We start from the raw sequence: 18,030 nt of genomic DNA, 5'->3' as shown, positions 1-18,030 counted from the left end.
TGTGCTGATAAGTGCTTCTCCTCGGGACCCCTCTAGGTGCCCGATCGCCAGGCTCTCCAGCTGAGCAACCTTGGAGAAGACAAGCACTACGAGGTGGCGAAGAAATGCGTGGAGGATCTGGCCCTGTATCTAAAGCCACTGAGTGGAAGTAAGGGTAAGTTCCCTCTGCGCCTCCCTCTGGCTTCCTCCCATTCAGCTGATGCCGGAATCGGGGCCTGAACATGGGAGCCACTGCTCAAAAAATATTTTTTACTCTGTAAGATGCACTCTGGCTTTTGGTCTCTGCGTGTCCTGTTTTTGGCCTCCACACATTCAGTTTTTCAGCCCGTTTTCAGCCTCCTGGGCCCCCCCATTTTTGGCCCATTATTGGCCTCTATGCATCCTGTTTCTTGGTCCATTTTCAGCCTCCTGGCCCCCCCCCCCATTTTTGGCCCATTTTTTAAACCTCTACGTAGCCCATTTTTTGCCTGTTTTCGGCCTCTGGGCATTCTGTTTTTCAGCCTGTTTTTGGCCTCCCCACAACCCATTTTTGGGGGCATTTTTGCTCTCCATGCATCCTGTTTTTCGCCCCGTTTTTGATCTCCATGTGTCCTGTTTTTTGGGCCTCCACGCACCCCATTTTTGGCCTGTGTGCATCCTGTTTTTCTGCCCCTTTTTGACCTTCGCATGTCTCGTTCTTTGGCTCATCTTTGGCCTCCATGCGCTCCATTTTTCAGCCCATTTTTGAGGGGAACAATTTTGGCCTCTGCAGGGAGGCCAATAGTGGGCCAAAAATTAGATGTACAGAGGCCAAAGACGGGGCACATGGAGGCCAAAAACAGCCAAAGGGTGGGGGACGGCAAGATTCACTCCCTAAGACGCACAGACATTTTCACCCCCTTTGAGGCGGGGGCAGGAAAGTGCATCTTACACTGCAAAAAATACGGTATTTTGAGGACAATTTCTGAGGGAGAAGCAGGGACTCCTTGCCCCTCACACTGGTCCGTAACTGTCCTGTTGTTCTTCAAAGGTGTGGCTAGCTTAAATCAGAGCACGCTCAGCCGGCCGATGCAACGGAAGCTGGTGACCCTGGTGAACTGCCAGCTGGTGGAAGAAGAAGGCCGCATCAGGGCCATGCGGGCAGCTCGCTCCCTCGGGGAAAGGACCGTCACCGAGCTGATCTTGCAGCACCAGAACCCGCAGCAACTCTCGGCCAATCTCTGGGCCGCTGTCCGGGCCAGGGGGTGCCAGTTCCTCGGGCCGGGTGAGCGGTGTGTGGAGGAGGAGAAAGAAGGCAGCCTTCTTTCGCTGTTGTTCAGCTTTAAGATGAAGAGGCGGCTTTTCTCAGTTTAACAGCTGTGAGAAAAGGAGGGTTGGGGTGAGAGGTGTTAGCTAAACAAGCTAACACAACCCTGGGTTGTATAAATGGAGGCCTAGAATCAAGATCACGTGAAGTGTTAGTACCGTGTTATAAAGACTGAGTAAGGCCACACTTGGAATACTGCAACCAATTTTGGTCACCACGTTACAAAAAAGATGTTGAGGCTTGGGGAAAAAGTGCAGAGAAGGGCAACTAAGATGATTAGAGGGCTGCAGACTAAAACATATGAAGAACAGTTGCAGGATTTGGGTTTGGCCAGCCTGGAGAAAAGAAGAATTAGAACGTGATAGCAGTATTTCAGTATTTGAGGGGCTTCCACAAAAGGAGATTATTCTGCAAAGCACCAGAAGGGCAAGGCAAGAAACGATGGAGAGAAGCAGCCTAGAATTAAGGAGAAACTTCCTAACAGTGAGGACAATGAACCAGTGGAACTGCTTGCCACCAGAAGTTGAGGGTGCTCCATCACTGGAGAGAGAGAGATTGGAACTTCAAAATATCGAACAGAATGGAGCTGGAAGGGACCTTGGAGGTCTTCTAATCCAACCCCCTGTTGAAGCAGGAGACCCTATATACTATTTCAGCCGTTTGTCTGAAATAGTATGGGTCTCCTGCTTCAATGGGGTTGGACTAGAAGACCTCCAAGGTCCCTTCCAGCTCCATTCTGTTCGATATTTCAAAGTCCTCCTGGCAAGGAAGAGAAAGGAGGCCACCCCGTTTCTTCTGGTTCGGCTTCCCCCACCGTAACGCCACCCTTTGGTCTCCCAGCTATGCAGGAGGAAGCCTTGAAACTGGTCCTGCTGGCCTTGGAGGATGGCTCGGCCCTCTCCCGCAAAGTCCTGGTGCTGTTTGTGGTCCAGCGCCTGGAGCCCAGGTTCCCCCAGGCGTCCAAAACCAGCATCGGCCACGTGGTGCAGCTGCTCTATCGGGCGTCCTGCTTCAAGGTGTGACATTGGTGTACCTTACTTGTTTTACGATACAAATTTATACAGTAAAATGTTCAAAGATCAATCAACTAAATTCTGGAAGTGTCATCAAGCACCAGGAACATACTACCATATGTGGTGGGCATGCATAGAAAGCTAAAAGATATTGGACTAAAGTACACACGTGGTTGGAAAAAATGATTAAACAACATATAGATTTGAAACCTGAAATATTTTTATTAGGAATGATACCTGAAGGTTACAGTAAAGAAAGAAAAACTTACCTGTATTTACAGCAGCTACAATTGTATTTGCTCAGAATTGGAAAAGTGATAAGATACCGATAAAGGGAAAAGTAATTGAAAAAAAATATTTGAATGTGCAGAAATGAATAGATTAACCTTAGAAATTAAAAAGAAGAATCTGAATATTATATGGTGTGAGATTTGTTTTATCAATGGTTAGAAAATAAAACTAATTAAAATGGACTAAATGTATTTATAATGCAATAAGAGAAGCTTGTGAAATAGATACATTGGATATTACTTATATGGGAATGTGATTATTGTTGTATTGATAAGAGTATTATTAGTAATTGTTAAGCACATGAAATATGTACTAATCGAACGATAAATCGATTTAATGTATGTAGTCGTCTGTCTGTTATCATCATGATTGAAATGGAATGGATTTATTGTATGTATGTATGTGTGTGTGTGTGTGTGTGTGTGTGTGTGTATCTATCATCTATCTAACCATCTATCTATCCTATCTATCTATCTATCTATCTATCTATCTATCTATCTATCTATCTATCTATCTATCTATCTATCTATCTATCATCTATCCCCTCTATCTATCTATCTATCTATCTATCTATCTATCTATCTATCTATCTATCTATCTATCTATCTGCAGTATCTATCATCTATCTAACCAGCATCTATCTGCAGTTATATCTATCTGTCTATCTATCTATCTATATCTATATCTATCTATCTATCTATATCTATATCTATATCTATATCTATCATCTATCTATCTATCTATCTATCTATCTATCTATCTATCTATCTATCTATCTATCTATCTATCTATCTATCTGTCTTGGAAAGGATTAACTGAGTGGGTCGTGTTTCTTTACTCAGGTCACCAAGAGGGACGAGGACTCTTCCCTGATGCAGCTGAAGGAGGAATTCCGCAGCTACGAGGCCTTGAGGAGGGAGCACGATGCTCAGATTGTCCACATCGCCCTGGAAGCCGGTCTCCGGATCTCTCCCGAGCAGTGGTCCTCCCTCCTCTACGGCGACCTGGCTCACAAATCCCACATGCAGTCCATCATCGATAAGGTCAGCTCCGGCCTCCAAGGACGCTGCTTCTTCTGCCCCCTCCCCCACCCCAGTGGTGGGATTCAAAAGTTTATACTACCGGTTCTGTGGGTGTGGCTTGGTGGGTGTGGCAGGGGAAGGTTACTGCAAAATCACCCTTCCCTCCCCACCCCACTAACCTGCTTTCCAGCTCCGTTCTCCTGGGCAGGGCAACCAAAGGAGACCCAGCCGATCAGCCGGGACTCGATGGGAGGCAGAGAAGAGATGGGGTTGGCGGGGCCAGTCAGAGGTGGGATTGGCCGGTTCTCTGAACGACTCAAAACTTCCGCTACCGGATCTTGAGAACCGGTCAGAACCGGCTGAATACCCACCTCTGCAGAGACCTCCCTTCTCCCCTTGGGTTCCTACTGCAAACCTTACAAGCATTGAGCCAAGTGCTTTCTGAGCTGCCCTTGCTCGAGATCCCCCTTTGATTTTTGGGAGGGGGGAGGACGGGAAAGATGTTTAAGGGGGCTTAGAAGGCTAGCACCCCTCCATGTTACCCAGCATGCCTTCGGCTGGGGGGAGTTTGAGCCCTTCTTGCTTCACCTAGCCTTGTCATTGCAAAGTTTAATTTGGGTCACCAACCTCCATTCCCAGCGCTAACTGCTTAGGGGATTCTGGGGCAGTGGTGGTATACAAAGTTTTTTACTACCGGTTCTGTGGGCGTGGCTTGGTGGGCGTGGCTTGGTGGGCGTGGCAGGGGAAGGTTACTGCAAAATCACCCTTCCCTCCCCACCCCACCGACCTGCTTTCCAGCTCCGTTCTCCTGGGCAGGGCAACCAAAGGAGACCCAGCCGATCAGCCGGGACTCAATGGGAGGCAGAGAAGAGATGGGGTTGGAGGGGCCAGTCAGAGGTGGGATGGGCTGGTTCTCCGAACTACTCAGAATTTCTGCTGCCGGTTCTCCAGAACCGGTCAGGACTGGCTGAATACCCTCCTCTGCCCCCCGCCTCCTCCTGCCAGCCTTTGACGCATCCAATGATGAAGTTGCATAGGGCAGATTCTGAGCTGGGAGCTGCGGCTCGTAAACGCTGATCTTCTGTTTATGCGGTCTGAGGATGCGGCTCCGTTTGGGGGAGGAAGGGTTTTCCTCTGCCCTCTGTGCTGTATGTCCTTCCGAGAAGCAAAACCTGGGTTTAGAAGACATTTCCCCACTATCCTGGTCAGAGCTGAAGAAGCTCCTTGAATGAGAAGTGAAACGTCTTTGAAAGGGAAAAAAAACAAGAAAGTCCACTTGCCTTCTGAAAAAAAGAGCGCCTTTGAGACAGCATAACGGGATGACGGAGAAACTCTGCAGACTTTTAGCTATGCAATTTGGGATGAACACCGTTGGAAGGGTGTGGGAGGAGGAATGGATTTCCAGAGGAAACGAAAGTTGCAGACTAGGGGTACCAGGAGCACCACTCAGGGGGCCCTGAGGACCCAGATAAACCTCCAAATGGCCTCAAGAACTCTCTAAAAAAGGATGCAAATGACCGGTTGTCTGTCCCCATCCAGTCAGAGCTGAATAAGCTCCTTGTATGAGAAGCGAAATGTCTTCAAAGAAAAAAAAAGAAAGAAAGTCCCATTTGCTTCCTGAAAAGGCACCTCTGAGATTTGGGTGGAAGTGAAGCTGCTTTTTTTTCTTCCTATCACCCAAGGCCATGCTCAGCACCCAAATAATATTTTTATATGTCCTCCCGCTCCACTATCTGTAGGTTAAGCTGCAACATTGGTGCTACGTTAAGAAAGAATGCTCAAACTCCCATCACCACCACCACCCCGAAAATTCGGCCACTGTGTTGTTGCATGACATTGCACTATCGTCCCACCCACCTTGGGGAAAAGCTTTTGGAAATGTTAAATCTGTCGACAAAAGAGGCGTGCAAAACGTGTGTGTGTGTTTCTTTTCACTTAGCTCCAGTCTCCGGAGTCCTTTGCAAAAAGCGTGCAGGAACTAACCATTGTTCTGCAGCGAACGGGGGACCCCGCCAACCTCAATCGGCTCCGTCCCCATTTGGAATTCTTGGCTAACATAGATCCTAATCCAGGTATGTTGGCGGAGAGAAGGCGGAGCCCCACACACTGCTGCTTTGTTCTGTCTCCTTTTTTCCCCCTCCTCCCCTATAGGCAACATAGAATAGAATAGAATAGAATAGAATAGAATAGAATAGAATAGAATAGAATAGAATAGAATAGAATAATGAATGGAACAGAATAATGAATGGAACGGAACGGAATAGAATAGAACAGAAATGCAGAATGGAAAGGAATGAAAAAGAAAGGAATGGAATAGAACAGAACAGAACCAAAATGCAGAATTGAAAGGGAAGGGAAGGAAAGGGAAGGAAAAAGGAAAGGAAAGGAAAGGAAAGGAAAGGAAAGGAAAGGAAAGGAAAGGAAAGGAATGGAATGGAATGGAATGGAATGGAATGGAATGGAATGGAATGGAATGGAATGGAATGGAATGGAATGGAATTCTTTATTGGCCAAGTATGATTGGACACATGAGGAATTTGTCTTTTGTGCACATGCTCTCAGTGTACATAAGAAAAAATAACATACATTCATCAAGAATCGTAAGATATCAACACTTCGTGATAGTCTGGTTACTAATAATCAAATCATACAGAAGTTACTAATACACAGTCAAAACATACTAGGAAAACAAAACAATATAAATTGTAATGATACAAGCAACACGATTATAGCCATAAGCCATAAGAGATAGGTAATAGGAAGGATGAGAAAAAGAATAGTAATACAGTCTTAGTAAATAGTTTGACAGGGTTGTGGGACTTAGTTGTTTAGGGGGAAACTGTCCTTATGTCTAGTTGTTGTGGTGTGCAATGTCCTATAGTGTTGTTTGAGGGTAGTAATTGAAACAATTAATTTAAAACATGGTTTGATCCTTTTCACACGATACTTTTTCCAGTCTTTGTTGGTTGCAAAAGATGACATAAATGATCTAGAAAGATGAAATCATGGCCACCGGACCAAAGTTTATTAAAAGTGAGACATTTCGTTACTCTGTCAAAAGGTAACTTCTGTCAAAATGAAGATTTGGGTAGGCAGAGAGTCATTGGAAAGAACCAACTTCTTGCCATACAGACTGCAGGGGGTTTCTCTCCAAAATGAAAAGCAACATGTAAACGAAGATTCAATCATCCAGGCCAAAAGGATCCTAAAAGGTTAAATCATGGTGACTGGATGATTGAATCTTCATTTACACATTGCTTTTCATTTTGGAGAGAAACCCCCTGCAGTCTGTATGGCAAGAAGTTGGTTCTTTCCAACGACTCTCTGACTCCTGGCCTACCCAAAATTTGACTGAAGAAATTACTTCGATGAGTATCGAAACGCCTCAGTATTAATAAACTTTGGTCTGGTTACCGTTGGTGCGTTCTGCATTTATCTGGCAGCATAAGGCTTTGTAACAGTTTTTAAAGTTGGCTACGTAGCCAGTTTTGTTTTCTCGCCAAAGAGAATTTTTTTGAGGGGGGGGGATTGTAACTTTCTTATTGTTATGGGTAATTTGGGCTTGAGGTTTTTTTTTTTTTTTTTGGCTTTAAGGATTATTTTTGGAATGTATAGACTCTATTGACTTTGAGCAAAAAAGTATTATAATGGTCTTCTGCAGTATTAAAACCTGTGAACAAACGGAGCCAATCAAGAGATGCCAGGTCAGCAGCTATGAGATCATAGTTGTCTTTTTTAAAATTATAATTTGGAGTCACATCATTACGATGATTCAACCTTTTAAGATCCTTTTGGCCTGGATGATTGAATCTTCATTTACAGGATGGAGATGAGCTTCACTGCCATCATCTTTTGGAGAAAGTGGGTTGTATAGAGGGGAGAAAACATGGAGATTTCCTCTTGGGGTTGGGGGAAACAGTGCCCATCAGTAACCTGGCCATTTTTAAAGAAAGGTTAATCCTGCTGTGAGTTTTCCTCTCTTGAACAGGACTCTTTGGAGGAGGCCTGCTGTCAGCTGTCCAGCTAGCAAATCCCCCAAAAAGGAACCCCTGGGACATTGTTCTTCCCCAAAATAAAACCTTATTGAATACACTACACTGGCACGGAAGAAGTGAAAGTTTCCAGCATGCAAAGTTAAACTAGGCTTTTCCCCTTTTGGCCATCCCCCTCAGTTCATTGTGTTATCCAATTAAATGTGCTCCTTTTGTTAGGAGAACAGCCTGCATCGTTCCAACAGCTGTGCGGGGTGGCCTTGGGGGTGGCAACAAGACTGAAATGGAGTCTTGGCTTCCATTCCCACCCCAAACATTCCAACTACCCTCCTCCCAATTGTTGTCCAGCAGCGAGCGAAGAAGTAACTAGGTGAAAGAGCGAAATCACACCTGCAAAATGGAATCGGACACAATTGCGACGTGTTCCTGATAAGCTACCGAAAGTTCATTTTAATTCTTCCCTTTTCGCACCCTCCCAGATGCAGCGTCTCCGACATGGGAGCAGCTGGAAAACGCCACGGTGGCCGTTAAGACTGTGGTGCGTGGCCTTGTGGATTTCATCCAGAACCACAGCAGAAAAGGCCCCGAAATTCCACAGGTTGGTGGTTCCAGTTTGGTTTCTCGTAACATAGCACTTTGATGCACACAGAAACCCATGGAACAGCAAGTAAGCTTAAAACTAAATAGTCTCTGTCTCTCTATCTCCATCTCTGTCTGTCTCTCTCCCTCTGTGTGTGTCTGTCTCTCCGTCTCTGTCTCTCCATCTCTGTCTCTGTCTCTCTCTGTCTCTCTGTCTCTCTGTCTCTCTCTCTCTCTCTCTCTCTCTCTTTCTCTGTATCTCTGTCTCTGTCTCTCTCTCTCTCTGTCTCTCCATCTCTGTCTCTTTCTCTGTCTCTCTCTCTCTCTCTCTCTCTCTGTCTCTCTCTCTCTGTCTCTTTCTCTGTCTCTCCATCTCTGTCTCTGTCTCTCTCTCTCTCTCTCTGTCTCTCCATCTCTGTCTCTTTCTCTTTCTCTCCATCTCTGTCTCTCTCTCTCTCTCTCTCTCTCTCTCTGTCTCTTTCTCTGTCTCTCCATCTCTGTCTCTCTGTCTCTCTCTCTCTCTGTCTCTCCATCTCTGTCTCTGTCTCTCTCTGTGTGTCTCTTTCTCTCTGTCTCTCTGTCTCTCTCTGTCTGTCTCTTTCTCTGTCTCTCCATCTCTGTCTCTATCTGTCTCTCTGTCTCTTTCTCTGTCTCTCCATCTCTGTCTCTCTCTCTCTCTCTCTCTCTCTCTGTCTCTGTCTCTCTCTGTGTGTCTCTTTCTCTCTGTCTCTCTCTCTCTGTCTCTCCGTCTCTCTGTCTCTCCGTCTCTGTCTCTGTCTCTGTCTCTCCGTCTCTGTCTCTCTCTCTCTTCCCCCCCACCCCTTCTCACACACACACACACAATTGAAATCTCAGAGGACTGATTTAATTTTTGTAATGCCTGGTTGAACTTTCATCCTTTGTTAGTTGACAGTTGTGGCTGCTGAAACCCGAAAGCTTGGGGAGAAATAAGTGTGGATTTTCCTTCTTGGTCCAACGTTTTAAGTCATTCTTTTCCTAACCCAGAGGTCATTTCCCAGAATTCTCTGCAATGGCCACCGTGGATGGGGAATTCTGGGAGTTGATGTTTACCCAGCTGAAGCTGATCCAGTTAGAGATGCCTGATTTAAACTCCGTTAAAGCCACTGGCTGCTTGAGTGTGTATTGATCCGTTTTGTTCGATTTAGCAGCTGCACAACACCGAATGACTCTGGCTCATTTACGTATGAGAAGTTGTGAACCGTAAAAAGCAAAGAGAAGGATCATGAAGTTGCCGAAAGAGATCGCAGATATGCCCATTTCCTAGATTGCTCCAGAGATAGACTAGAGCACAAAGGCTGTAAAGACCAATGGTTCCCCCCTGGTGGCCTACTGCATGGTTGGTTGCCCTTGACAGAGGTAGCCAGGCACAAGAAGTTGGCAATGCCCGCTCACTTCTCTCCTCTCTTCTCTTGAAAGCCACAGCCGAACAGCAAGTATAAAACCAGCCTGTGCCGTGACCTCAGACAGCAGGGCGGGTGTCCACGCGGGACCAACTGCACCTTCGCTCACTCGCAGGAGGAGCTGGAGAAGTAAGTTCTTTGGGGTGGGGGAAACAACACCCCGCCCCATCCCCATGTGCCTGGGGCCTGAGGTCAGCTTGCCAGCCTGGATCCAGGTGTCCCATGTCGATTACATTCTTATGTACATTGAGAACCTATGCACCAAAGACAAATCCCTTATGTGTCCAATCTCACTTGGTCAATAAAGAATTCTGTTCTGTTCTGTTCTAGTTTTATTTCTATTCTAATTCTATTCTCATTCTATTCTATTCTAATCTCTATTCTATTCTTATGTCTGTTCTGTTCTGTTCTGTTCTATTCTATTCTATTCTATTCTATTCTATTCTATTCTATTCCATTCCATTCCATTCCATTCCATATTCCATTCCATTCTATTCCATTCTATTCTGTTCCGTTCCATTCTATATTCTATTCTGTTCTATTCCATTCCATTCCATTCTGTTCCATTCCATTCCATATTCTATTCCATTCTATATTCTATTCTATTCTATTCTATTCCATTCTATTCCATTCTTCCATATTCCATTCCATTTTCTATTCTATTCTATTCTATTCTATTCTATTCTATTCTATTCCATTTCATTCCATTCCATTCCATTCTATTCTATTCTATTCTATTCTATTCTATTCTATTCTATTCTATTCTATTCTATTCTATTCCATTCCATTCCATTCCATTCCATTCCATTCCATTCCATTCCATTCCATTCCATTCTATATTCCGTTCCATTCTATATTCTATTCTATTCTGTTCTGTTCTATTCTATTCCATTCCATTCCATTCTATTCCATTTTCTATTCTATTCTATTCTATTCTATTCTATTCTATTCTATTCTATTCCATTCCATTCCATTCCATTCCATTCCATTCCATTCCATTCCATTCCATTCCTATATTATCCTATATTCTATTCTGTTCTGTTCTATTCTGTTCTATTTTAAGCACTCCTGGCTGAGGAATTCTGGGAGTTGAAGTCCACAAAAAGTTTGCCGAGTTTGGAGATTGCCCAATGTAGCTTAAGGGGGTCAATCTTATATCTCGATTCCTGGCTCTATCTTTTTTTTGGGGGGTGGGGAAGATTCAACCGAGCTCTGCTCTCCTCTCTGTCCACTGCAGGTATCGGCTAAGAAACAAGAAAATCAGTGCCGCCCCCGTGAGACCCTTCCCTCTGCTTGGGAAAGCCAGCCTCTCAAGCCCCCTCCCTGCCACCGTGGGGAATGTCCTTCCCATCATAGGGAACATGGACCCGGCAGGAAAGGCCTCGTCCAGCACCAACAGGAGTCCCAGCCCAGAGAGCGGCGGCCCCCAGCTGATTCCCCGTTGTATGAACAGCCCTTCGTTACGGACTCTGGAGCACGTGAAGAAAGGAGGGAAGGCCGTGGCGAACAGCCAGAACCCGATTTTGTCTCCCAACGAGCCTCTGCCTGAACAGTAAGTTCTGGGGTCCCCCCACCAATTTTATCATTTTTTAATTTCTGGAAAATCCGACCTCTGGCTGGCCCTGCCCACCGCATCCTGCCCCTCCCAAGAATCCCCACATGGCCCATTTTGGATGCCCGGCAAGTGCAGGGCCCGTGTGGAGCAGAGGTGGGTCTTCAGCAGGTTCTAACCAGTTCTGGAGAACCGGTAGCAGAAATTTTGAGTGGTTCGGAGAACCGGCCAATCCCGCCTCTGACTGGCCCCGCCAACCCCACCTCTTCTCTGCCTCCCATCGAGTCCTAGCTGATCAGCTGGGTCTCCTTTGGTTGCCCTGCACAGAAAAATGGAGGTGGAAAGCAGGTTAGTGAGATGGGGAGGGAATGGAATTTTACAGTATCTTTCCCCTGCCATGCCCACCAAGCCACACCCACGGCCACAGAACAGGTAGTAAAATTTTTTGGATCCTACCACTGTCAGGGAGGGCAAAAAATGGGCCTCCGGAGCCTGGGGAAGCCGTTTTCATCCTCCCGGAGGCTCAAGGAGCCCAGGGAAGGCAAAAACGCCCCCCCCCCCCTTCATGGTTCAGGAAGCCAACTAGGGCACACCCACCCAGCAACCAGGCAGAGAACCCGTTACTAAAATGTTTGAAGCCCACCCCTGGCTTCCTCCTTCTCTGGGTTGGCCCTGTTGAGGTATTCCCCGTTAGAAGAATGAATGCACTCAGGGGAAACGTAGTGAGAGTGATGTTGAATAACACACAACCAGCATACAGATAAACTGAATAGTAAAATGTAGGTTTTACTTCCAGTGAACGGGTAAACAAAGTCCAACAAACAGTCCAAATCATACACGGTTAAAAGCAGTTAGTATCAGTCCAGGGATAATCCAAAAACGAAGTCAAGTATTATAAACAGAGTTCAGTAAACAGAGTTTGCTAACAGTTGCAAGACTCACAGCAATCCAACAGAACGACAATCAGGCAGTACGGCAAAACAGGAAATGCAAGGAGAAAGAAACCAGGTTTCTGGCTCCATCTTAGGGCCGTTGGAAGAACCTCAGCCAATCACAATGACAGCATTCTCTTAAAGATACAGTATTAAATTACTATCCTGGTTTATATGTTGCCAACCCAACTGTTAGGTGACTGTCATTCCTAACAGGCCCTTCTGCTCCGACCTTGCTCATCCTGCCCCTTTTGAATGCAGACGGCGGCAGCAGCAGCCCTAAGTTAACCTTTCTGATTCTTACAGTCAAACTGGCTCCTCTCCGAAAACGCCTGTGAACCAGACCGCAGCTACCTCAGCAGGCCCTGTCCCTCCTCCCCCTCCCCTCCCTCCCTCCCCTGCCCTTGCAGGCAGTGAGATCAGCCTCCTCGCCCCCAAACCCAGCCCTTTCACCGCCCGCCTGCCCATCTACCCAGCTCCCTCGGAGGGCCTTCCGTATTTCCAGGATCCTCGGGCTCACCTCTCCTATGAGGCTCCGCCTTACCCACCAACAGGTGAGTGCCTGGGGGGCCGTGATGTAAAAGCCCAGGTGGGCCAAGAGCCTGGGGGGTTGGGGGGCCCTGATGAAAAAACCCAGGTGGGCCAAGAGCCTGGAGGGTTGGGGGGCCCTGATTGAAAAGCCCAGGTGGGCCAAGAGCCAGATACCTGGATCATATTATCATATGTGGTAGACCTGTGTAGAAGCCAAAATATAATGGACAAAAATGCAGGGTTGGAAAAGAGGATACAGCAGCACATTGATTTAAAACCTCAAATATCCTTGTTGGGGATTTTACCTGACATTTATAGCAAAGAGAATGTATATTTGATTGTCCACGTATTAACCACAGCTAGAATTGTATTTGCACAAAACTGGGAAAATGGAGAGATCCCTACTGAAGAGACTGTGATTAGGAAAACATTAGAATGTGCAGAAATGAATAGGTTAACAGTTGCAATTAAAGAGAAGGAACAAACTGAATATTATATGGCATGGGAATTATTCTATCCGTGGTTAGAGAATAAATATGAAAGTTAGAAACAAAAGAAGACCAGTGAAATGTAGAAAATATATTAATAGAATTAAATAAGTTAAGATGAGGATTGTTATAATAATTAGACATATGTATATCAGTATTAAGAGTAGAAAATTAATACTAATGGCTGTAAACTTTAATTGTTATCGCACAAGATATTTGTACCCAGAAGACACACTGTTTAATGGATGATGGATTGTTTGTATTAAAAATAAAATAATTTTTTTTTAAAAAAAACAAAAACTGTATTTCCTTCTGTAGGATACTATCCAGGCCCCCCGGCGGTCGCCGCAGCTGTGCCGCCATGCCTCCCTCGCTTTGTGAGGTCCAGCAACGTCTCAGAATCCCCTCTACCGCCGGCCTCCCTGCAGTACAGCGAACATTACAGCACCTTTCCTGCTCGGGACAGACTCACTTCCGCTTACCAACAGGCCCAACCGCAGCCCTACGGGCCGGTGCCGCCAGTTCCTTCTGGGATGTACGCTCCGGTTTATGACAGCCGGCGTATTTGGCGGCCGCTGATGTACCAGAGGGACGACCTCATCCGGAGCAACTCCTTACCTCCCATGGAAGTCGCCCACCCCTCCGTCTATCACAACTTCCTGCGGGAAAGATACGGCTCTTTGGACAGCTACTGTTCGGTGCCCTGCCAGGTGCCAGCAGAGCAGAGGGCCGTGGCTTGGGCAAGGGTAGGTGCTCCAAAGGTTAGCTAGGCTGCCCCCAGTCTTGATCCTGTGAAGGTAGCCCTCTTGCCTGGTTTTCCAACAGGTTCTGAGCTTTGCACTGCCGTCAGTTTTGTTTCCTTTAAATCAGGGGCCTGCAAACTGGGCAAACTTTAGGACTTGTGGACTTCATCTGGCTGAGGAATCCTGGGAGTTGAAGTCCACAAGTCCTAAAGCTTGCCCAGTTTGCAGGCCCCTGCCTTAGATGACGGCTCAAGTGCTACTCTGGTGGCACAGGGGTTAAAATGCAGTACTGCAAGCTACTTCTGCAGGCTACTTGTCAGCTGCCGGCAACGAGGCAGTTCAAATCTCACCAGGCTCAAGGTGGACTCAGCCTTCCATCCTTCCAAGATGGGTAAAATGAGGACCCAGATTGTTGGGGGCAAGAGGCTGACTGTGTAAACCGCTTAGAGAGGACTGTAAAGCGCTGGGAAGCAGCATATAAGTGCTATTGCTATGCCTGCTCTATGCCTGGACCCTGCCTCTATCTGTCGGTCTGTCTGTCTGCCTGCCTGCCTACCTACCTACCTACCTATCATCTCTATAATCTCTATATCTAAGAGCCGTGGAGGTGCAGTGGTTAGAATGCAGTATTACAGACTAACTCTGCCAACTGCCAGCAGTTCGATCCTGATTGGCTCAAGGTTGACTCAGCCTTCTGCCCTTCTGAAGTGGGTAAAGTGAGGACCCAGATTGTTGGGGGCAAGAGGATAACTCTATAAACGGCTTAGAGAGGGCTGTAAAACCCTGTGAAGCGGCATAGAAGTCTTAAGTGCTGTTGCTACTCTTCCTATTATTGTTCTTTTGAGGAGCAGTGGTAGGTTTTTGCTGTTCACTTAACGTGTACCCTGATAGCAAATCCGTGCGTGGGTCGGATTGTGAACTGGACTGAGGGAAACTCAAAAGGTTTGGAAGAGGGAGGGAGGGAGGGGGATGCATGTGCTTTGCTTTGTTCCTTCCTTTGTGATCACCTGGTTCCTCTGGGTCAGGCCTTTCGTCCTCCTGCAGGGAGCTTGGTGGGTGTTTTGGAGCCCACCCAAGCAGTCCTTGTTTAACTACCCCAGCTGGCATCAAGATTTCCATTGCCAAGCGAAGCAGTCATCAGGTAGAGCATCCCATGACTGCCCTGCTCAGTGACACCAGTTCTGGTAGCCTTGGCGGCGGTCGTTAGACCAGGAGTTACATGCTTGAGTCGTTGGGCAGGAGATGCATTCCCTAAATCAATCAATCAATGCAATGCGCCCTTGGAGCAAGTTGTCCAGGGGTCACTTGGCCTTCAGAGACCCCCACACACCCTTTTGATCTTCCTTGTAGGAACCTTGTGGACATCTGAAGCCTGCCTACGAGGAGCCTCTCAGGAAGAAGCCGGAGCAGTGGGCTCCTTGCCACGTCCCCAAAGTACCCCTGGTGGCAACTTCCACTCTTCCTGCAGCCACACCCTCTCCGTCCTCTCCTTCCCCTCTCTTCTGCGTGGACTTCAGTTCTGAAGTAAGGCCCCAAAACTTCTGGGAGGGAGGGAGGGACTCTTTCTTTCTTTCTTTCTTTCTTTCTTTCTTTCTTTCTTTCTTTCTTTCTTTCTTTCTTTCTTTCTTTCTATTCCCGTTTTCTTCTTTCCTTTTCTTCCTTTCTTTTTCTTCCTTCTTTCTTTTTCTTCTTCTTCTTCTTCTTCTTTCTTTTTCTTCCTCCTCCTTTTTCTTTCTTTATTTTCCTTCCTTCCTTTATTTTTTTTCTTCCTTCTGTCCCTTTTCTTTTTCTCTCCTTCCTTCCTTCCTTTATTTTTTCTTCCTTCTGTCCTTTTTCTTTCTCTCTCTCTCCTTCCTTACTTCCTTTCTCCTTCCTTCCTTCCTTCCTTCCTTCCTTCCTTCCTTCCTTCCTTCCTTCCTTCCTTCCTTCCTTCCTTCCTTCCTTCCTTCCTTTCTCCCTCCCTCCATCCCTTCCATCCTTCTTTCTTTTCTCTCTCTCTTCCCCTCCCTTCCCTTTTGCAGCCTGGGAGTAGGTGATACTTACTCCGGGGAAAGGAATACCCAAACACCCTGAATATATCCATCCTTTTACCCCCTTCTTCTCTTCCTCCTGAGGGTTTCCGTCAATCAGATCACTACCTTCATCGTGTCACTGGAAAGTTGCCCGTGGCTGACCCAGAGGGTCTCTGGAAGATGGTCAATTGTTGTTTCCCCCCCCCCTCCCCCCACCCCTCCTCCTCCTTGCAGTTCAGCGAGAACTCCAGCGGCTCGAGCGACGCCAAGTACGAAGACGGGCAGCTGTGCCAGTACTCGCCCTGGTCCTGCACCACCCTCGGCTCATGCATCAGCGCGGTTGAGGCCGAACCGAAGGACGTCCTGGCTAAATCCAGCGCAGTCCTCCTAGTAAGGCTGCCTCCTGTGGAGATTCTCAGTCATCCGGGTCACGGAGGTCTCCCCCAAAAGGGGCTTTTCAAAACGCAGGTCGACTTCCTTTGTTTTTTTTTTGTTTTCCCTTGAAGACGTTTCGCTTCTCATCCGAGAAGCCTCCTCGCTTCACCTCTAGAACTGAAGAAGCTCCTTGGATGAGAAGCGAAACGTCTTCAAGGGGTGGGGGGGAAAACAAAACCAGGTAAAGTCCAAATTGCCTTTTTGGGACAAGCTAAAACGATCTTGGGAATCTGGAAGGATCCTTGGGAGCTGCTGGTGTTGCCGTGCTTCTCTCAGCCTTCCCTTCCATGCAGGATCTGGACACCAGTGGAGACCCCAAGAGGCCGGCCGCCCACCTCTTCGAAACCCAGAGGAAGGCCAAGGAGGAGGACCCCATCATCCCTTTCGGTGACGGGCCAATCATTTCCAAGTGGGGCGCCATCTCCAGGTCATCACGGACCGGCTACCACACCACGGACCCTGTCCAGGCGACTGCTTCCCAAGGAAGCACTACCAAACCCATCAGCATGTCAGGTGCAGGCAGCAGCACTTTCAAGGGGAGGAGGAGGAGGAGGAGTGGAGAAGAGGGGAGAAGGAGGAGGAGAGGAGCAGGACAAGGCCTCCTCTGAGCTGACAGCCCCATCCTTTGCCTCTTTCAGATTATATCCCCAGCATCAGCTCAGTGGACTTAAGATGGAGCTGCTACGTGTCCGATTCGACTTCCTCAGCACCCTTCCTAGAACGGTAAGCGGAATGGGCTTCCTGGACAGACACAGCCAGGGCTGAGCTGCGGACTCCCCAGCCCTTGGCTTGTTCATGGGGGAGAGCCAAGGAACCCCAGCCTCCTCCTTGGCAGCTGAGAACAGTCTCCCACGGTTGGCAGGGCGCAAAGTCTTTTGAGATCAGAATTTACCCTGGGAGAAAATGCAGCTTTTCCCATAAGGGCCCTTTCTGCAGATGCATCTGGGGCCAAAGGTCAAGGCTTGGCTTTTCTTCCCTCTTTTTCAAGGGACCAGTTTGTCGCTCCCGAGGAATCCGCTCCCCAAAAGCACTCAAGCACCGGAGTCCTCCTGACCACTGATTTGCAACAGGTACAGATTTTCCCAAAGGCTGGATATTTGGGGAGGGAGGAGGGATTTTAGTAAGTGTCCTTCCCTCCCGTGGCTCTTGGAGCCAGGAGGGCAGCTTCCAGATTGAAACGGGATCTGTCAGTATATAAGAAATTATGCGCAGGGATAGCCGTAACAACAAGTCAGCCAATGGGAACTGTCTGGTGACTAAGAAACAGCACCTATTGTGAGCCATGCCAGACAGCTCGGAGCCCGGGTGTGGCTTAGCTCTGTATATACGAGTTGGTGTGCTTCTGTGAATATATAGCTTCTGAATTCTGGTTCTGCTTTTTGTCTTTGTACTTGCTACCATGTTGCAAGAGCTGCATGGGTATTGTATACATGCATCGTGTTTTATATTATTGTATATAAATAAGTTTCTTCTATAAATGAATCCTGCTGAATTGTGCGCTGGTTGGTTTGCTACAAACTCTTATCAGGATCCATGCCCCTGGGCAGGGATCCTTACCATCTGGGGGCCCACTCTGCTTTCCCACACAGGCCAAAAGCAACTCAGTGCTGCTCCAGAGAGAGGCCAACACCCTGGCCATGCAGCGGAAGTGGGACTCCCTGAGCGAGGGCAGTGCCCTCACCTTAAAGCTCTTAGGCAAGGAAATGGAGCGGAGGAATGGCCAGCTAAGGAGGC

At 47.4% G+C, this 18,030-nt stretch overlaps 2 protein-coding genes and 1 non-coding gene across 5 annotated transcripts in view; all 3 read left to right on the top strand.

Annotated features, from left to right (window-relative positions):
• ZBTB26 (zinc finger and BTB domain containing 26) overlaps window positions 1-18,030 on the top strand; it is a 64,390-nt gene that overhangs the window by 22,062 nt on the left and 24,298 nt on the right. The gene's annotated exons all lie outside the window — the stretch shown is intronic.
• The window catches only part of RC3H2 (ring finger and CCCH-type domains 2), a 32,547-nt gene that overhangs the window by 5,947 nt on the left and 8,570 nt on the right, over window positions 1-18,030 (top strand). For all 3 annotated transcript variants that reach the window (XR_015745433.1, XM_087944170.1, XM_087944172.1), the window contains exons 3-17: window positions 37-154; window positions 1,010-1,243; window positions 2,126-2,301; window positions 3,432-3,632; window positions 5,551-5,683; window positions 8,083-8,201; window positions 9,620-9,732; window positions 10,841-11,155; window positions 12,394-12,641; window positions 13,425-13,852; window positions 15,200-15,373; window positions 16,096-16,257; window positions 16,599-16,809; window positions 16,935-17,019; window positions 17,285-17,366. Coding sequence is in view for 2 of the 3 variants with exons in the window: in XM_087944170.1 (XP_087800296.1) it covers window positions 37-154; window positions 1,010-1,243; window positions 2,126-2,301; window positions 3,432-3,632; window positions 5,551-5,683; window positions 8,083-8,201; window positions 9,620-9,732; window positions 10,841-11,155; window positions 12,394-12,641; window positions 13,425-13,852; window positions 15,200-15,373; window positions 16,096-16,257; window positions 16,599-16,809; window positions 16,935-17,019; window positions 17,285-17,366 (2,799 nt within the window). In the remaining variant the exon portion in view is untranslated. The remainder of the gene's footprint in view (window positions 1-36; window positions 155-1,009; window positions 1,244-2,125; window positions 2,302-3,431; window positions 3,633-5,550; window positions 5,684-8,082; window positions 8,202-9,619; window positions 9,733-10,840; window positions 11,156-12,393; window positions 12,642-13,424; window positions 13,853-15,199; window positions 15,374-16,095; window positions 16,258-16,598; window positions 16,810-16,934; window positions 17,020-17,284; window positions 17,367-18,030) is intronic.
• Window positions 4,610-4,725, top strand: LOC113426526 (small nucleolar RNA SNORD90). Its single transcript, XR_003372709.1, has one exon. It is a non-coding gene; the product is annotated as a small nucleolar RNA SNORD90 (small nucleolar RNA).

The sequence above is a fragment of the Notechis scutatus genome, chromosome 15, assembly GCF_049901735.1.
Source record: "Notechis scutatus isolate UNSWTSFEM ecotype Mainland chromosome 15, rNotScu1.2, whole genome shotgun sequence".
Taxonomy (NCBI): domain Eukaryota; kingdom Metazoa; phylum Chordata; class Lepidosauria; order Squamata; family Elapidae; genus Notechis; species Notechis scutatus.
Note: the sequence above shows the minus strand (reverse complement) of the source record. Positions and strands in the feature narration are given on the sequence as shown.